The following is a 20,143-nucleotide window of genomic DNA, read 5'->3' on the forward strand; positions in this document are numbered from 1 at the left end:
GTTCATGAATGAAGTTCACCTTCATATTAGAAAGAATCTAACCAGATTTTAACTTGGTATTCTAGTTTCTGTTAAACTTGTGCTTATGTTTGTATCACAGAAGGATATACTGTATCAGAGGTTTTCTGAAGCAGAAAATCAAAGTAGGATTATTTTATCACCCTGCATTCATTGCAGAGGACATATTTCATTTTTTCACAGCTTATTGTGAAGCAATTCTTGAATCCTGTTATTGTTTAAGCTGTGTATACCATCTGCGATTTGACAGAAATGTTTGTTTATTTTGTTCCTCATTGCATACCTCCAAAACTGTATTTCTGGAGGACTCATTTGATCAAAGTATTGTATTCTTTCCTTATAGAAATATTTCTTAAACAGGTACAGAGTTACAAATATTTTAATATACGTATTTTGCAGTATAACAGTTTTTTATAAGATAATTATTCACCACTGTTCACTGCCATGTACGAGACATGGATGTCAAGTCTCAAGATTTACCTGTGAAACTCACGGTTTTTCATAATTTTGAGAGTCTCACGACCCTGCAATGGATTCTCACGTTTGTGCATATTAAGTTAGTTATTGTTTGTTAGGCAGCAAAACCCTTTATACATGATACAGTGGTAAATACAACTGCACAAGTGTATTATTATTTCTTTTTTGGGGGGGGGGGGGGGGTCACCATGAAGAGGTGTACATTACCATTCTATATTCCTATAGCTGCTACGCAAACTCCCCCCTTACTCCAAAGATAGAATTGCCTTGTTGTCTCAAACTGATGGTTTGTCTGCGCAAGCCTTCTATATTTCCGTAAACAACACGTCATTACTCGGACAGAGTCGAAGGAGAGGGTGTCAGACTGTCGCTGTGTTGTTCACGCAGAAATGATCACAGAAATAAAATAGAAATGAACATCAATGGGACTGTAATTATTAAAGTCGAAAAAATATAATGTTCTTTATGATGCCAGTCAGTGGTTATAAAGACAATAAAAAGAAAGACGTCATATGGTGAGAAATAACAGAACAATTGGAAATTGATGGTATGTCTATCTCTTTATTTCACCTTAATTTTGGTCAAAGTAATGGGGAACACCACACACTGGTTTCGTATTTCTGTAAAATGACGCTTCTTTGTTTTAAAAATGTTGACCAATAATAATAATAATCACATTCACACACAAGCTGAAGATTTTATTAAAACTGAAAATCAATAAAAAAAATATATATATATTAAACTAAAACTAATACTTCTCAGTGGTCTGTCATCACAGACCACCAGCATACAATAGTAAACTTTTCAACAGTAAACTTAACAATGCACTGCTTATTATTATTCAATTTTATACTCTAATGTGTAAGAGGAAGCGAGAGGCACTTTAGAATAATATGACAATTAAGAATTTTCTTTGTGTTTTTTTTTTTTTTACAGAAAGACACAGATCACAACTATTACATATCAAAAACATTTGGACCATCAGATTCCACAAGCAAAGAGTTGTGGGTCAACATTGATCAAATGGACAAAGACAAAGTGAAGATTCATGGGATTTTATCAAATACTCATCGTCAAGCTGCGGTAAGGTTTCATTGAACATGTTTTAATTAATTAATTAATTAATTAATTAATTAATTAATATATTTAGTGTTCAGAAAGGTCATAGATAATGCTAATCTAAGTCTGCTTATATTAAAACCATTAATACAAAAGGGTGCTGTGAGAAAGTTAGTTTAGTAAAATTGTATTCTATCGCAGGCATCTTAGATTTGTAATTCAACATTATTGCTTTAAGTTTCAAATGCATTTAGGCTATAGTTGTGGCATATTAATGCATTGAATTTCATAAGCGTGATGAGGCTTTATGTTGACAGTAGCAGGCATTCACTGGCATTCACCTCAAGAACTCTAGCAAATCAGATAACTTCATGCATTTGCCTTTATATTTTAACAAAGTACAACTACTAATTATCAAATTAATAATAAATACCCACAGCTCAAACTTCAACAATTGCATAAGGTCAAAGCTGATCTTAACAACAATCCAAAAGTAAAAACAAAATGATTTTATTTTAAAGATTATTTAGCAAACCAAGCATTAGTTGTTAATGTTTCAAACTTTCAGACATAAATGTCTTAATTTCATCATCTTCTGTCACTGCTTTATCTTTTACTAAAGAGCAGCACCTGTGTAGATCTTTTTATAGGCAGGAAAAAAGATATGCTAACTAAAGGATAATTTACAGTACGACATACCATGTGTTGTTTTGAGCAGTAATAAAGCCTTTGCCACATGATACCCAGCAGGATACGCATTTATAACTAGACTGCCTTTGAATTAACTGTATAACCGACTGTTGATTTTATATATATATATATATATATATATATATATATATATATATATATATATATATATATACACACACACACTACCGGTCAAAAGTTTTAGAACACCTCCATTTTTCCAGTTTTTATTGAAATTTACGCAGTTTAATGTCTCAATGTACTCTGAAATTAAAGCATAGAACAAATAAACAATTGGAGATAAAAAAAGAAATTATGGAATCGTTTTGTTTAACAAAATTTAATCTAAATTTTTGACTCATCAAAGTAGCCACCTTTTGCAGATATAACAGCCGAACACACTTGTGGCATTCTTTCTACAATGGAAATCAAATATTGTTCGGAAAGTTCTTCCCAACACTGTTGCAGAAGTTCCCACAAATGTGTTGCACTTGTAGGTTGCTTTGCTTTCACCCTTCTGTCCAGTTCATCCCAAACCAGTTCGATGGGGTTTAAGTCTGGAGACTGTGCTGGCCATTCCATGATCTGAAGCCTACCGTCTTATTCTTTTCTTCTAAAGTAGTTCTGACATAGCCTGGAGGTATGTTTTGGGTCATTATCTTGCTGTAGGATGAACCCCTGACCAACTAGGCGTATACCAGAGAGTATTGCATGGCGCTGCAAAATGCTGTGGTAGCAGTTTTGGTTCAGGGTGCCACTCACTCTGTGCAAGTCGCCGACTCTGGATCCAGCAAAAGAGCCCCAGACCATCACGCTTCCTCCTCCATGTTTGACAGTTGGTGTCACACACCGAGGAACCATCCTTTCGACCACTCGACGGCATACAAAAACCCTGCGTGATGAACCGAAGATTTCAAATTTTGATTCATCGGTCCATAAGACCTTCTTCCAGTCTTCAGTAGTCCACTGGCGGTGCTTCATGGCCCAGGCAAGCCTCTTTTTCTTATTTTGCCATCTTAGCAATGGCTTTCTTACTGCCACTCGACCTGTCAAACCTGCAGCTCGAAGTCTTCTCTTCACAGTTGAAACTGAGACTTGCTTACTTCGACCAGTGTTAAGCTGTGCTTGAAGCTGTTGTCCTGTGAGCCGCCTATCACGCAAGCTGTTGACTCTCAGAAACTTGTCTTCTGATTCTGTTGTGGCTTTGGGTGGCTCTTCCTGTCAGAGTTTCCTCCAGTTTCAAAGTCCCTTTTGATGGTGTAGGAAACTGTACTCACTGACACCATGGCTTTCTTTGCAATTTCTCTAAAGGAAAGACCTACACTTTTAAGGGTTATAATGGTCTGTCTGTCTTCCTTTGTTAATTGCCTTTTTCTCGCCATTATGAGAGCAATATACTACTTCCTGCAGTACAATACTGTCCAAATAATGCTTAAGAGGGTGTAGTAACACAGTCTGTTCCAACACTGCTTTTATACAGACAGAGGGTTTGTAAGTAATCAACAAAAGTTGGGACACCTGTAGGAATTGTTAGCATCAACTTTCAAGGCTTCCATTGCTGCAGAACAGCTGTAAGTTGTTAACCCATTACTTGTTCCCTGAAAAAGGCCTTTTTGTATAACTCTGAAATGTACATTATTTTTCAGTTTTTGGAAACCTAAACTTTTTTTTTAACCTCTGGCAGTTTACCGCTTACCTTTGTACCATTTCAGGTTATTCACTGGACTTGAACTGCTTAAATTTCAATAAAAACTGGAAAAATTGGGGTGTTCTAAAACTTTTGACCGGTAGTGTGTATGTGTATGTGTATATATATATATATATATATATATTATTTTACTTAATTTTTCTGTGATAATAACAACTGACTTCCGTGAAGAGCATGTGTGTGTGGTCAGACACGGTCAGCTTCTTGAAAGACTTACTAACACTTTCAAGAGAAGATGAATCACCCTCATTACAGCACTGTAGAAAGTAACATGTTTTTAAATCTAGCACTATCACGGTTTAAATAGCAGAGTGCATTTTCATTGCTGACTGTTTAGTTAACCTTAACCATAGGCAGATTAAACATTCATGACTAAATATCTTACACATGATTTGAAAAATAGAGTTATAACTGGCATACAAACGGTGATCATGACTTTACTAATGACTTCATCCTGAGGCCGATTGGCAGCATCAAATGGATATGGCTTGATAACACATTCTGTACTTGCCTCACTGAAGATTCTAGGACCAGCTCCATAGACCATATAGATCAGTGGTTCTCAACCCAGGTCCTGGAGACCCACTGTGTCTGCTGGTTTTCATTCCAACTGAGCTCTCAGTCACTTAACAAGACCCTTAATCGAAATGATAATTTGCTTAATTAGACATTTTTAATTGTTTTCAGATCTTAAACATTTGCAGAGTTCAAGTTACTTATAAAATGTTATAGATAACTTGAAATCTGCAACTGTTTAAGGCCTGAAAACAATTAAAAATGTCTATTTAAGCAAATTATCAGTTGGAATGAAAACCAGCAGACACAGAGGGTCCTCAGGACCGGGGTTGAGAAACACTGATATAGATGACTCCTATAAATGTTATATCTTTAACTAATTATGTATTTATCTTGAGGAAGGGTTAACCATTTCCTGCCGCAGGTATGCTCCATACCTATTTAATTAATATTTTGTCAAGGTCAAATATATAGGACACTGGGCAGCAAAGGATTATAATAAATAAAAACAAAACACAGTAAGAATGGTCCACCCACGCAAGTCAAAAGTAAAACATTACCTTGGATAATCAGCTAGAATACAAACATCTGCTCTTCAATTATTTCAACCTAATTGATACATTGGTCCAATTACAGCAATTATATTCCAGGTTTAAGCACTGTTGAGTGCTCTAAATTATAAATTATCGAAATATTCAAACAACCAAAGTAATAAACCATTGAACACATATGATACGCAAATAGGCACAATCAATTCATGCTTCATTCAATCTGCCAGGTTAAATCTCTATTATGTTGCACTGTTTTGTCGTCTAGGGAAAATTATTCTTACCAATTAGTATAATTTGACTTAGATTCAACACCTGTGCATTTGCACTGATGTTAACAACTTTCCGTTAATCTGTATTAGAAGGAGATCATTCTCCTGCAGTCACCAGGCATTGGACATGGTATTCCCCTGGCATTTCATATCTGGTTATTGGTTACTAGATGACAAGAACCATTTGAATGGAATGTAGATTTTTCTCTGGGTTGGTTGGTGACTATCTGCACACCTTCCAAAACAAGCTCTGGCTACAGGAAATAACCGTTTTCAGATGACTGTGTGTTATTGATTAAATTACAGGTCAATTGATGGCCTTATAGAATTGTTTAAAGGAATATACTGTAAGACTTCACTTTGATGTATTGTGTGTATTATTGTATATGCCATGGCTTTATTAGTTAACTCCAGTTTGCAGCACACCATTAGACTCCATTTGACGATTACTTGCAACATTAAACTAAAAAAAAACACCATACTTTGGGATCTATGAGAAATGTGAAGATACTAAATCATAATTTAATACTAAATCAATAAAGGAAGTAGATAAACAGTTTTATTTTTTGCCATTAGAATCCCATTAGAAGACAGGAATGCTGTCCTACTCATTTTAAAATTCCCCAGCACAGAGGCTGTGTCATTAACTTCAAAGGAACACATAGATTAAATAATCAAACAGGCAATAGTTTCACTTTAGCAGGTTCAATGTTTTCACACACTCTGATCCCTACCAACCCTACCCCCCTCCCCTCAGGACTCCATGCCCATTCAACCAAGAAACTAGCTGCCTTCTGTGTTGAATTGGGAATTGGGTATGGTAGAATGAACACAACACTGTGAAGCTTCTTCCTGCCCACTTTACAGAATGTTCAACAACTGTTACAGGCTGCCAGCTGAGACTTGATTCTGTTTATCCACGGCTCTCCTGCTCTCTGATAGCCTGCTGAGGTGCTGAACTTTAGGCATCTGAAACAAGTGAGGCCCTAGCAAAACACATATAACATAACCATATACAAACCCTTACAGGACCACAATGATTGCTTTTGAATTGTGTGTTCAAGTATGTAGTAATACTAAGGGCAGGTATTTTTTTTGTATCATGTAGGTTCAAAACAGACCTCAATAAATGAGTAATCTTCATACTAAGGGGGTGAGGGGTGGTAAATTAGTCTTGTGCTTGTAGCTTTATAGTTTGGATGTCTTTCAATTCTAGATGTGCTGCATTGGGGTGGGGGGTGAGGGTGTAAATATGCTGGCCCTCACAAGACTGCTTTATTTGTTATGCAAATACATAACAGATGTATGATATACATGACAGGTGTATCTCTGTGCTACAAGTCAGTTTCTGTCACAACAGGCAAAACACACTGTTCAAGGGCTGATATTGGGTGCTCTTTTGGTAGCTGCTTTACTATACAACCCGAAATACAGTGTTGTCTGAGCATAGTCCTACTGGAAACATGAATGATCACGATGGATTACAGCAGCCAGAGTGTGTGCAGAATTCCACATGCCTAGACAATTTATGTTTATGGAAACTGCAAAAGCAACGCCACACAGAGGCATGTTTATGGTTCCAGGGGTGCAAGGACCATGAAACGTGGACACAGGTGGCTGCCAAACTTTGGTTCCAACTAGCAGTGTTTATGTGTTGGGATCTCAAGGAAGGATATATCCATGTGTGCTTGATAGGGGGCTGAAGGTTCTATCAATGTCTGGGATCCATTTATTTTTCATTAATGGACTGGGTCCTACAATTCACTGGAAGGACAAGAAAGCTAACAGAAGAACACTTCCTGGAAACTGTGGCCTGCCATGAAGCACCAATACTACCATTTCAAAGATAGATGGTTTCAGTGCACACATTGTTTTTAATTGGTTTTCAGACTTTCATCACCCCCCCCCCTCCTCCCAGCTTGCCAAGTCACACATTTCTATCAGATGCTCGGTTTGCAAGTTTGGTGTATATTATCTGCTACTATACGATGCCTTTCAATGTACAAGCCTTGTAGAATGAAAAACACATTCCAGACTGCATGTGTTTTTGTTCAAGGATTACATTATTTACAATGTGAAAATCCATCTTGGATATTTGTCCAACTACAGTTATTCAAACACACAAATATTTGTTTTCATTGGATGTTGTTTGTTTTGCTAAAGTAGTGAAATATTTGCCATGTGAAAAAGGTGTGTATTTGTATTGAAATACTGAGCAATTATTAATAAACACTGCAGATCTCTAAAGGGGTCTAGCAAAATTAGCTCAGATTGGCAGACAGCTAGTGCAGTCTAGGAAGAAAAAAAAACTCCACTCAGCATAAGATACTGAACCTTCTAATCAAGGCTGTATTTTTTTTTTCACGGCGTGCACAGGTGTATCTGGCATCTCGCTACAGCGCCTGGAGTTTAGTCTTCTAACAATGACAAACAAAACAATTACTAGACTTGACAAAACAAACAAACACTCATGGTTAGTAGACTGGTTTTCCTTGTCGTTACGCTTGTAACCATGACACAAGGAACAGATCGCTCGGCCACATTCCCTGATATACCTTCAGTCACGCCCCCTTTCGTAGCGAGTACAATCACATCTCCTCCAATCCATGACTGACACATCGCCAGTAAGGTGCTGACTTCTAGTATTGTGGCTTCGCCCCCTTTTTGGATGGCTGACTTCCGAATGACCCTGGAATGAACTGTCAAACGATCCAGTCCGGGCCACACTGTTCCAGTTATACCATGCCCTCACAGCATTATACACCTCGCTCACTATACATTAGTGGGATCTACAATCCCAGAACTAATCTGTTTAATTATAAACAAACCCCGACTCCGACTACTAACAGGGCCGTTGGCGGTTTGATCCCGGGTCACTCTCACGGTGATCAGAGGATTACACAGCCAGGTCTCCATGTCTGGGTAGCGTGGACGATATTCAGCCCGTTGTCCTTGGTATTACAACAGCCCTGAGGAGAATAAACGGGACCTCTTTATACCTGACGCCCCGCTGGAACACACCTACCTGTTGATTATCCACAGCTGGCAATCACACACAGCAGGCAGGAGCGTCAGGTACTTCATTCATTATTTACAACAAACACACACTGCTTACAATATACATCCACACAAAAACCCCTCTTCATGTGCAGGGCGCCTGCCCTGCTACAGTGACTAGTTTGCTTTTTCGAGAAACATGCTGAGGATATATATATATTTTTTTTGTTAATGAATTTGGGTTCAGAAGTTTGATTGTGCACTAGGAATTTTTTTATAGTTGCTCATTCCTCATCAGGGATCAGCTTAAGACTCTCATTGCGTAGCAGTTTGAATCATTCCAGCTCATTATATGTACCACACACCCTTTGTACTATAACATTCAACTAAGGGTCACAAGAAAACCTGGAAAAGTTCAAATTGCTATACAACAGGAGTCTTCCCTACTTTATGTATGCAAATACTTATACTCTATCCACAGTACCTAAACAATGTGCAATCAACTTGTCACGCACAATCACATTTGACATGTGATGATTGTGCATTCTGTAGTTAGGTGTTTTAAATACCACGCATTACCTTTGTGTCATTGGTCCTGACCCCTTTGTCACTGTGCCACCTTTTTGCTTAACAGTGAATGGCATTACCATTTAGTACTGATAGCTTCAGGAGATTTGTACAGCAAGGCTACAGGATTTCAAAACCTTTTTAGTTGATGCATTTTCTATTTTTAATACAACTGTGTTTTGACACTGTTAAATGATCCCTTTTGTTTTTCATAGGGTTTTCTTATTCATTTAAACAACCAAAACTAAAGTACAGTTTGAAAAGTTATGGTTAAGGGACATGAGTATGTTCTTAGATTTCTGGCATCCTTCAAATTACGCCCCCACAATATTGTCTCCTCTGTCCTGGGCAGTTTGAATCTGAAGGAGCCGACCGGGATTGCTTGTCAGCTGCAGGTGTAATGAATTTTCATTTAGAAAAGTGCATTTCCAATTCGGTTGCTCAATCTTCATAATGCAGCTTCCTCAATCTTTGGGACATCTCATTGCATGGAAATATTTCTTCACAAAGGCTTTTGACACATGCACACATTTGTCTATTTGAGTTTTTACGTGCTTCATCAGTAAGCCTATTAATCTACAGTGACAGATTGGTTTTGTTGCTTCTGGCAAATTTGATTTTGAGAAAAGTAAAAAAAAAAAAAAAAACGGTACACATTAGCCAAAATATACCCTTTTGTCTGTATTGAAAGTAACATTTCTCAGGTTATATACCTGTTTAAATGTGGAGTTGCTGAAAACCAATGTCTTCTAAGTTGACAAATAAGGACAGTGTGTGTAAAGAGATTAAAATACTGTATTGAGTGATTTATATTTTCTGAAGGTTATCTACATAGCCTAAGCAACAAAAACCATATGGTTACTGTGAATTACACTATGAACAAAAAATATGAACCCAAATAAAAAACATTGTTACTGGAATTACACTGTTAGCAATATATAGGTACACAAACAAAACAGTGGCAATACTTCATTATTATTGTCAGCAAATCTTGTGCAATGACATATTAACTACATAATAATTTCCTTTTGAATATATGTCAAATTACTCAGTTATATTGAACCCTAAACTTGATATGAATTCCTCATAAACAACTTATTTTAAAACATCTGCAAAATGACCAAGTTTGTATTGTTTAATAAATCCATCCTTACTGTTTATAGAAATCTGGTATGAAATATTTGATCTCATATGTAATGTGAAACAGTGGGGCGAATAGTAAAAGGCAAGAGACTATAAAATATTTATAATAAATATTAGTATATACATTTCACTAACAACTAGTTTCAATGAGGTGTTTGTCAGTTGTTATGCTAAAGTTACAAGTTAGAATTGTCAGAAACTGATGATTTTAAAATAAGGTTGGTTAATCCCTCCATAAGGGAATATGAAAAGCAACCTCTTACTGTCATGAACTGGTAATGATGAAACATTTGTTATTCTTATAATATGAAAATAAATATTAGAGAAACAAAAGGAGTAAGTTTTATTGGTTTATTCTATTCTTTTAGAATGATTTAACTGACTTCGTTCTTTTGTAATTCCATGCAGAGAGTGAATCTGTCGTTTGATTTTCCGTTTTATGGACATTTCCTTCGTGAGATCACTGTGGCAACCGGTGGTAAGTGAATATCAATATAATGCTGATGGTTTTCAAACCCTGTGCAAGCAGTTTAGCTCTAAATTAGCATGCTATTAGGTGCCCTAATAGGAAAATGATAGACTTGTTGCAGATCAGCTAAAGAAAAGGATACTGGGAAAATGACACTATTGAAAATGAAGAGTGACATTGCATAGAGTGGAAACCTTGCTTAGCTGAGCAATAATATTTTACTTGTCACAAATAACACTGTTGCCTGTTTTTATTTATTTATTTTTTTTGGATGAATACTCGTAGACATTTTCGGTTTCATTTTTCTTTAAATCTAACCCCAAACAAAAGTTTCTAATATATGTTGTTAACATTTTTGATAAGTTGTTTTAGACCAATATGTCATTTTTAATATTTCGGATTGAAAGAATGCATACTGCAGTCTCTTTATTAGACGTAAGTGGGTTTTATAGGAAATTATTCCATAATAATAAATACAGTTTTGCATTTGTCATTGCTTAGACTTTATTGGAATATGCAGAAATCTGTTATTTCCTGATTCATCATAACCCTAACCCTTATTAAGCTCTGGAAGACACTTTTGTATGGGAATATTGTAAATTATTCCCATAGTAATGATCAATTTATACACTATTTAAACACTAACTCTAAATGGTAGTTTTTTAAATCACTTGTACAAAACAGCACTATATTCAAGTGTAAAAGGCAGAGACATTAAAATAGGGGTGCTCATAAACCTAATGCTTCTATTTGATAGCTTACGTCTTCCCATTAAACATCATCTAGGCTTGAAATGAAATAGTATAAAAATCTATTGGCACTTTAAAACTTCACCCACAGTTCTTAATCGTTCATTAGCTGTGACAAACAACACACTACCAGGAGGTCATTTTGAAGCTCTTAGGCTTAAGCTTTACAGAACCCATGCAATTGAAGTATACAGGCTTTAGCTTTTGCAAGCAGTAATGATCATTCTTGTCATAGTCACCATCAATTTGGCTCAAAGTCATTTTACGTGATTAATACTCCTCCTTCCTGTAATCCCTCTCCTCTTTTGAACATGTTCCAATTTGTGGCCTATTGGTGTTGACAAGAGGGGTAAATCTAGCATCAAAATACATTTCTTCTTGCTTTAAAATACCACTTAGGGTCATTTTGCACCAGAATTCTGTTCCTGCTACTTAGCAGAAAATGAAACCTTAAGTTCAGATGTGAACTTTCTCTTCTGTTGAAGGCCAATAGTGGCGTGTTGGGGTATTGGGCTATATATGAGTATTTACTGCAGTACAAAAAACAAAATGAAATGTTATAGAACCAGGAAGAAACAACTTTGATTTGTGAAAAAGTTCTTACATGATCATAGTTTTACAAAAGTGATGGAGATGTTACGCTGGATTGAAACAATCAGGAAATCTGTCCCTCTGTACCTAAATGATTCTGTAATTAAATCAGAAGGCAATTATTTGAATTTAGGAAAAGTCACTCACTTCTGTTTAGTCCAAAACCACACAAGCCTTTTAATAGTACATATATTTATTCTACAAGTGAAAAAACTTGTGAAAAAATCTACAGTGCTGTACACTCTGTAGAATCCCATACTGTACACTCATGCCAGATGCTACACATCTATTTAATGGACCATTGAACTGCAAGAGGTCACAGTACTAATGTTGTTTGTCAAGGTACTGTACTTCAGAAGTGAAAGCTTGGATTAATAGCCAGGATCTAAAATGAATCCGCAGGGTGTTGTAGGCTTTTATTCCTGCAGTTCCTGCTAAGTCAGGTACCAGAAGCAGTTTAGGTTTTTAGAATCCCAGTAGTGCAGTGCCCCTACAAATCTGAGAATAGCAACACGCAAACAAGAACACTCTGCAAGTACAGTAATAATTCAAACCAAAAGCAGTGTTGCCTTTCATTGTACAGTAACTTGATAAATGATCTTTGACAAAAATCTTTGACAAAAACAACTTCCATTTAAACATTGGGGTGTTGGTGATGGATCCCCAGGATTTCCTTTCGGGGGTGGGGGCGGGGGGGATCTGGTGATGGATCAAGATTTTTGCACATGGCTGATTTTTTTTTTTGTCCCACATAGTAATGGATTTCGGGGGGAGGGGTTCAAACCCCTAAAACCACCCCTCTAGCTACTCCAATGACTGTAGCTCACATCCTGCTGTTTGTATCTTCATAACACAGCTGTAGCGTTATTTCTTCTCATGTAATCCACAGTCAAAGGGTTAATAACTGATTAAATACAACCAATCAAAATGTCTGCAAATGTATTTTTCTCCCCTAAGGACTTCATGTTTTAGCTGTTGTTAACACATTTTCCTGGAGAGTTGTTGACCTCAATTAGTGTTTGTAGAGAGGGGGTGGAGTTTGTCATAAGGCTTTGAATAGGGTGTAAGAGCCACTGTATGTAGCCAAGACATTATTGATTCGATGTGAGAAGTCTGCAACAAGTTTATGTCTTTATTTATATTGAATTTCACAAGTGTTTCTTTGTGTTGTCCTGTGTAATTTATGTCAACAGGAAAGGGTGAGAGATATGTTGAATTATGTTGTTATATGCATACTGAGAATTAGCATTTAACAGTCTTTTAACTTGCAATCTGGTTCTAAAACACAGTTAGGTCCATGGAATGATAAGTAATGTGAAGCACCAGTAATGTGAAACACCAACATAAAAAAACACACTTTAAATGTATAGTAAGCTCTGATTACAAAAACATGCAATTGCCTGTTCTGAGATTAAGACCAGGGAAGCCACAGATCATTTGTCTCCCTCCCGGTAACAAGAAGTAAATTGATGCGCTGGAAGTCCTCATTAATGCACAGGATGAATTGCCATGGAGACCTTGCGATATTTGGAGTCATTAAAAAATGAAAATTGAAACAGATTATTGAGAGCAGATGATTAATGCAGGAGTGATACATTTGCATTCTCCTCACAACACAGCCAGGGAGCATTCACACTGCGAGCACTACACCTCCATTTTACCTGCCACATCTTCTGTCTACCTATCAAAACGGTATTTTGAAAGTTTATGCAGCATTTACTCAGGAAATCAATAGTGCTGTTTTTGTGGTGATAAAGGCTCTATGCCCACCCTGAGGTAACGTTTAGTGGCAGGCAGTGTGGAGAATAGTTATCAGAGCACTGCAGGTTGTTGGCGGAATTCAACAGACCACTTTATTTTATTCAGTTACGGATACAAATCAAACCACAGGGCTTGCCTGTTTTGTCAATCTTCTAGCACCTGCTTACAATTTAGAAATGAAATTGCATTGCCCTGAGGGGTAATTGATAAAGAGCCATTACAGAAAGAGTGACAGGGGGTCTGACTGGGTCTCTTAAACTGACGGCCCAGCCCTTGAAATAATTTATTTGTCTCAACTCAGTGTGATGACAGACATAAGAAAGATTAAAAAAAAGATACTGATGTATTTTTCCGCTGATATAGGGATGATATAGGGATCAATTTAAAAATACTTTTAAGCCAACTATGCTTTACTAGTTTAGAATTCATATTAAATTCTGTTAAAGTTAATAAGAAAATGAAATACCTGATTAACGGTGATCAGTCTCTCCCCCCTATTCTTCAAAGGTCACCCTATTTGCACAATTAATATTCTAGAATAGTTTGTAGTAATTGTAAATACCAATTTGTAGAATGTACTCTGTTGGTTTCAGTGTGTTCACAAAGTGCTGCTTTGGCCATGTTTCTTAGAGATCAATACCTTTGACCTTGAGTATGTTATAGACTTGTGGGATATTGGGAGACTAATGATGAATCATTGTCATTTTTAAACAACAAGATGTCTGTATTCATCTTTGCACTCTGAAAGGATGTAATTGAATATGATAATAGCCACTGAGGAAATATAAGACTTGAAGACTTGAAGATTACATTTCCAGCATTATTGGGTGATAAAAATTGTAATTCATAACTTGGTAAGAAAAGATTGTCTGGGATTCATTTTTTCAATGGACGAGTACCTGGGTTTTAGGGTATTTACACCAGGATGGTTGTAACATCAAGAAAAAATATATGAATTTTGTGTGAGCCATACATTATACTTATAGAGAAGAGCCTCTGTGCTACAACAGGTTTGGGAAACAAAAACCAGGGACTAAACTGACTGGGCATGAGACATTATGCACCACAATAATCAGGTGATCCAATTGTAATAATGCTAATAAAACAATTATAATGCAGCTAAAGCATCCCAGCCGATTCACCCGCATGAACTGTCTCAACCTGTACATAAAGTACCTCAATGGCCTGTTCTCTGTCCAGTGGATTTCACAGAGACCTCTTGCCAGCCGGTTGAATTCCAGCAGCTGCAGCATTCACTCAGGTCAGCCATCACGGTGATGGAAATGGGGTATTTACCGTATGGCTGTGTGTGCACTTCCTGTTCATGGTCTTCCCAAAGTGGACTCCAATTCGGTATTCATGCCACTTTAACGGTTGAAACTTCAGAGCGTAGGGCTGCATGATGTGCTTTCTGGTATCTTCTGTGACTGGAAGGAGTTTCAGTAACACGGAATATCTGTGAGCAATTTTCCCCATAGTGGAAAATTGTGACATGTTGGCCAGTTATTATTATTATTTATTTCTTAGCAGACGCCCTTATCCAGGGCGACTTACAATTGTAAGCAAATACATTTCAAGTGTTACAATACAAGTAATACAATAAGAGCAAGAAATACAATAACTTTTGTTCAAGCAAAGTACAAGTGTGACAAAACACAATTCAATAATACAGCAGATAATAGTGATAGTTACATCAGGATATGATTAAATAGTGATAGTTACATCAGGATATGATTAAATACAAAATACTACAGGTTAAACACTTGGCAGATTACAGTATTCTGAAGTACAGGATTAAATGCAGTAAAATAGGGGGCAGATAAGAGCAAAATAAAGCACATTTAAATGAAGGGTGATAGTGTCCCAGGATACAAACAGAGGAGTTCTACAGGTGCTGTTTGAAGAGGTGAGTCTTAAGGAGGCGCCGGAATGTGGTCAGGGACTGGGCAGTCCTGACATCTGTAGGAAGGTCATTCCACCACTGCGGAGCAAGGGTGGAGAAGGAGCGTGCTCTGGAGGCAGGGGAGCGTAGCGGAGGTAGAGCCAGTCTTCTAGTGCAGGTGGAGCAGAAATAGAATCAGTTGCTATTGATTTTTACAATAATACCACTGACTCCACTGAAAAAAGACCCCATTATTTCCTTAGTATTACTGGAACTGCAGGTTCTATTTGACAACTCAGTGCTTCACTCCCGAGAATATGATATGCTGGAGGACATAGGTGGCTCCTTACCCTGCTTTGGAGACAGGTTTTTACCATTAGCATCTGCCTACCCTGTCCTTGTTATGTTTTGAAATACAGAGACACAAATCAAGTTTAATGCTTGCTTTAGCAGACAATTCATTTTGCAGTAAAGCATGTTGCTAGTACTTTCACATAAACAAGAGCTGTGCACAACACACATATGCAAGGTTCTCCAATTTATTTACTTGTGGTTCCCTTTCAAGTACAAAATGTAACCATTACCGTATGGGTATTTACCTGAATAAGATATATCAAAGCTGACGCAGTCAAGGCCCGCACCCCAAGGGCATAAAAGTACTGCGCTCACAGATCTCGGCGCCATTTTTCCTTTCAAGAACAGACCTGACTGTCTTGTTCAGATAAGAATCTGCTGCTTCTAACTGCTATATATTTAGCAGAAGGACATGCTGGCGTTCCTGTCAGAGGACATGGAGTCCAATAGCACGTCCCATGTGGTTAAGCTCTCCCTGCCGGCAGAGCTTATACCGCTAATCAAGAAGGCCACTGCAATATTGTAAGTGCCCTGGCCTACAGTAGGGGAAACAAGGCAGGATTGCCCTGGCTGGAGGAGCCAGCCTGTGTCTGTCAGCATTTCCTCTGACAGCATTGCTGCTGCCAGCGTGGACACTGGCAGTATTTCCACTGCCAAGTTTGCCTTTGCTGGAGGAGTCAGCCTTGCCACTGTCAGCATTTCCACTGACATCATTGCTGCTGTCAGCATTGCCGCTGCCAACGTTGCTACTGGCAGGATTGCCCCGGCTGGAGGAGCCAGCCTTGCGTCTGTCAGCATTTCCGCTGACAGCATTGCCGCTGACTACATTGCCGCCTGTGGGCCCATTAGAACCTCCATTCAGGGGCCAGGACCCGGAACGAGACTGTTGGGCCTTTAAGGGGAAGGTAGCCTTTGAGGCCATGTGTGCTGCGCACAAGGGGGGACCCTGTGCATATTTTGTGTTTTGTTATGTGTTGTTATTATTTAATATGTATGTATGTATGTATATATTTGGGCACAGGTGTTTTAAAGTTGACAGGGAAGGGTTAATTGCTTTCCCTGCCAAAACAGTTCACGTGCAGACTGTGCCTGGACCTGATTGAATGATTAATAAGCAATCAAGTCCAGGCACAGCTGCATAAAGGAGGTGAAAATCTCTCACTCTGGGTTTGGGTGTTCAGGGAGTAAGTGTGAGTGAAAAGAGAAATAGTAAATAGTAAATAATTGCTACTCATGCTGGCTTTAAACCAGTTACATGTTTGGTTCACTGTTTTGTGTATCTGTCTGTTTTGGCCACCATGCCGTTTTGTTTTTGTAAAGTGTTTGTTTTGTTTTGTTAAAAACTTTTATTTAATTAATAAACATGCGCAGCAGTGCCTACTACCTCAAAGAACCGTGTCTCTCTTCCTGGTCTGACATTACCACCAAGATCCTTGTCACACCATTCCACCAGGTGCATGGCAACTTTGTGGGCTTTATTCCAGAGTGCATCTGTAAAAGACATTTGCAATGCAGCAGTGTGGGCTACTCCCCATACCTTTACTAAGTTCTACAGACTTAATGTCGTGGATCCTCAAAACTGGAAAAAACTGGAACTAGAGTGTTAAGGGCGGCTTCCCAGTTGACCCTTACAACACTGGCATAGAGGTGAGTTCTCCCTCATTATTTTAGCTATAGCTATTTGTTACTGGGGTTCCATCTGGTAATGCACAAGGTAGCCTCTCGGCTTGCCCTTGCGAGGCCTTTGGTGCACTCACCCATATGGTAATGGTTAAATTTCGTACTTGAAAGGGAATGTTAGGTTATTATCATAACCCTGGTTGCCTGAAATAGAAATGTAACCATTAACCTTCAAGGTCGCTGCGTCCATGATTGCAGCAGGCTTGAAGGAAAAATAAGATCTGTGAGCGCAATACTTTTATGTCCTCGGGGGCAGGCCACGACTGCGTCACAGACTCTGCAAGCAGCTTTGATATGTCTTATTCTGGTTTCAGGTCTCTACAAGGTAAAGATCCATACGGTAATGGTTACATTTCTATTTCAGGGAACCAGGGTTATGATAATAACCTAATGATCTGACACATAACTATACCCATATAGTGTTACATGTGATTAAAGCTTTTGTGTCTCAATGAACATGATGAAAAGTAGCCCAGTTACAGACATTAACTGTGTGAACATCACGAGTGTGAACTTTGTGGCAACAGAAGATGTGAAACAGATGGTCGTGGAGGCTAGACAGTGAGGTTTGGGATCTGATAATTATAAGCACTAGAAAATGAGTTACAGCAGTTCAAAATAGTTAATTGCAATGTGTCCTGTTCATTGTGGTGGTTGTGTATGTGGCACTATGCTGTGTAACTTAAATAGAAGATGAATACTGCAGATAGAAGTTTTTTTTACTTTATTATTTGCATAATTAATATGTTATTGTTTTCATTAATAGTACAGTAATTAAAAGATTTCCCTAGAGGGTCGACTTTCCAAATGAATATGAAATGTTTGTATTGCTGGTAATTTTATAACTGTATTGTTATTTGTTGTTGTAGTAAACTTTTTCTTTTTACACTTTTGGTGGCTTGCTAGGAAAATCAATTTGCAGTATCTTTTCCTCTGAGAAAAATAAATGAGTGTGATTAAGCTAGCTTGGACAAGTTCCATTATTAATCTAATTAAAGCAGTAGTTATTCTGCAGCAAAACAAAAGAGGAAGAGGCATTGCAGTCATCCCTAAGACAACCTGAGAGGACTGAATAACACTGTCTCCTAAGAATAATGAGTGCCTCTACCGCCAGTAATGAATAGAGGAGTCTCTCTTGCCCTCAGAACTTCATTCTGCTACTGCCTCCTGGACAAAGCAAGTTGATTTATTTTCTTACTAAAGCAGAGAGTCATAAAATACGACAGTACAATTTTAGAGCGAAGTTTAAGGTTGGCATGCTGAGATCAGAGCATGTCGGCAAACCAGAACAAGGAATGATCCAAATAACGGTGCACAGGCAACAATTGTGATGGTCTTGCTGTTGTGTAGTTACATAATGTATGGTCATGCTGAAAGACCAATTATTTTAAAATGCTTCATGTATGTAAGATTAGTATGTCTCAAGCAATAGAGTATCTTATCTAAAATAAAACAACTTATTCAAAATCCACTTGGTTACACACCCTCTCATTCATTTATAGCAAACATGATATTGGAAGTGATGTCCAAATGGTGGAGATTAAAATCAATGGAAGTATATATGGCATACATTTAAAAAGTACTGTCTGTTCATGTTTGTAAACTGTATATGAATAATGAAAATTAAAGTTGAAGTCCCTACAAAATAGACTTTTTTTCTTTTTGTTTTAGATCTACACAGCTCTTTTGAAATGTATGTGTGTTATATAGTTGATTGATTAAGAAAAAACACCCTGGTGCCTGATATTCTGTTTGTTCTTGTCACAAAGACTGCTGCAGTGGGTGACGTCAGACCAGAAACAGGAAGTAACACACAGAGACTTGGGGTTTTGGAGAAGCTGAGCGCGTGATCGCGCTCAGCATTTAATAATTAAACAAAACAGAAAATAAAAGGTTTGAACAAAACAGGACACGGCACTTGCGGTCAAAATAAATAGACAAACAAAACGGACAGACACTAACAAACAGGGACGAACAAACACGGTGAGAAACACTTCTTATTATTATTATTACTATTATTCTCATTACCTCCTCTCTCTCCCGTTCTTTCGCCCTGAACACCCAACCCAGAGTGAGTCAAATGTGCATCTATATATACTGTTGTGCTTGGATTCAATTACTAATTAATTATTCACTTGAATCCCAGCACATGAATTAATTACGTGCAACCTCGTGCTCACATATTAAATACTTTAAATGCACGTGAAGTGATGTGCAATCCCGTGCCTAAATACAATTATACATTTTAAATAACTTGTGCTGCACACACCCATTCATATCCCGTGCAGCCATCTCTATACACCAACATTAACACACGCACGCAACATACAACACAGAAATGCACACAGGGGCGGAGCACATTGCCACAGTTCTGTACAGGTGTGACGTTTGTAAAGCCATAACTTATATAACTCATGTGAGTGGTTATGTTGCAAGTTTCTATGGCAAGCCAAAAGAAAGCCTAAGCAATCAGATGAGGAAAAAGAAATTATGAAAGAAGATCAAATCGCAGAGAGGAAAGGTGCACAAGGGTCTGTGGAGTGAGCAGTTTATTATTTTATTAGGACCGTTAACCGCCTTCATTTTTGATGTCACAGTGTTTGTTTTTTGTGAAAGATCATAGGCATTTCTGTACTCCAATGTATTTGATTGACGTTTCAAT

At 37.8% G+C, this 20,143-nt stretch overlaps 1 protein-coding gene across 1 annotated transcript in view; it reads left to right on the plus strand.

Moving 5' to 3' along the window:
- Nucleotides 1-20,143, plus strand: part of LOC117399531 (plexin domain-containing protein 2-like) — a 160,731-nt gene that overhangs the window by 81,656 nt on the left and 58,932 nt on the right. Inside the window, exons 3-4 of the mRNA XM_059023146.1 lie at nt 1,432-1,578; nt 10,404-10,473. Coding sequence (XP_058879129.1) covers nt 1,432-1,578; nt 10,404-10,473 — 217 coding nt within the window. The remainder of the gene's footprint in view (nt 1-1,431; nt 1,579-10,403; nt 10,474-20,143) is intronic.

This window comes from Acipenser ruthenus, chromosome 4, assembly GCF_902713425.1.
Source record: "Acipenser ruthenus chromosome 4, fAciRut3.2 maternal haplotype, whole genome shotgun sequence".
In the NCBI taxonomy this organism is placed as follows: Eukaryota; Metazoa; Chordata; class Actinopteri; order Acipenseriformes; family Acipenseridae; genus Acipenser; species Acipenser ruthenus.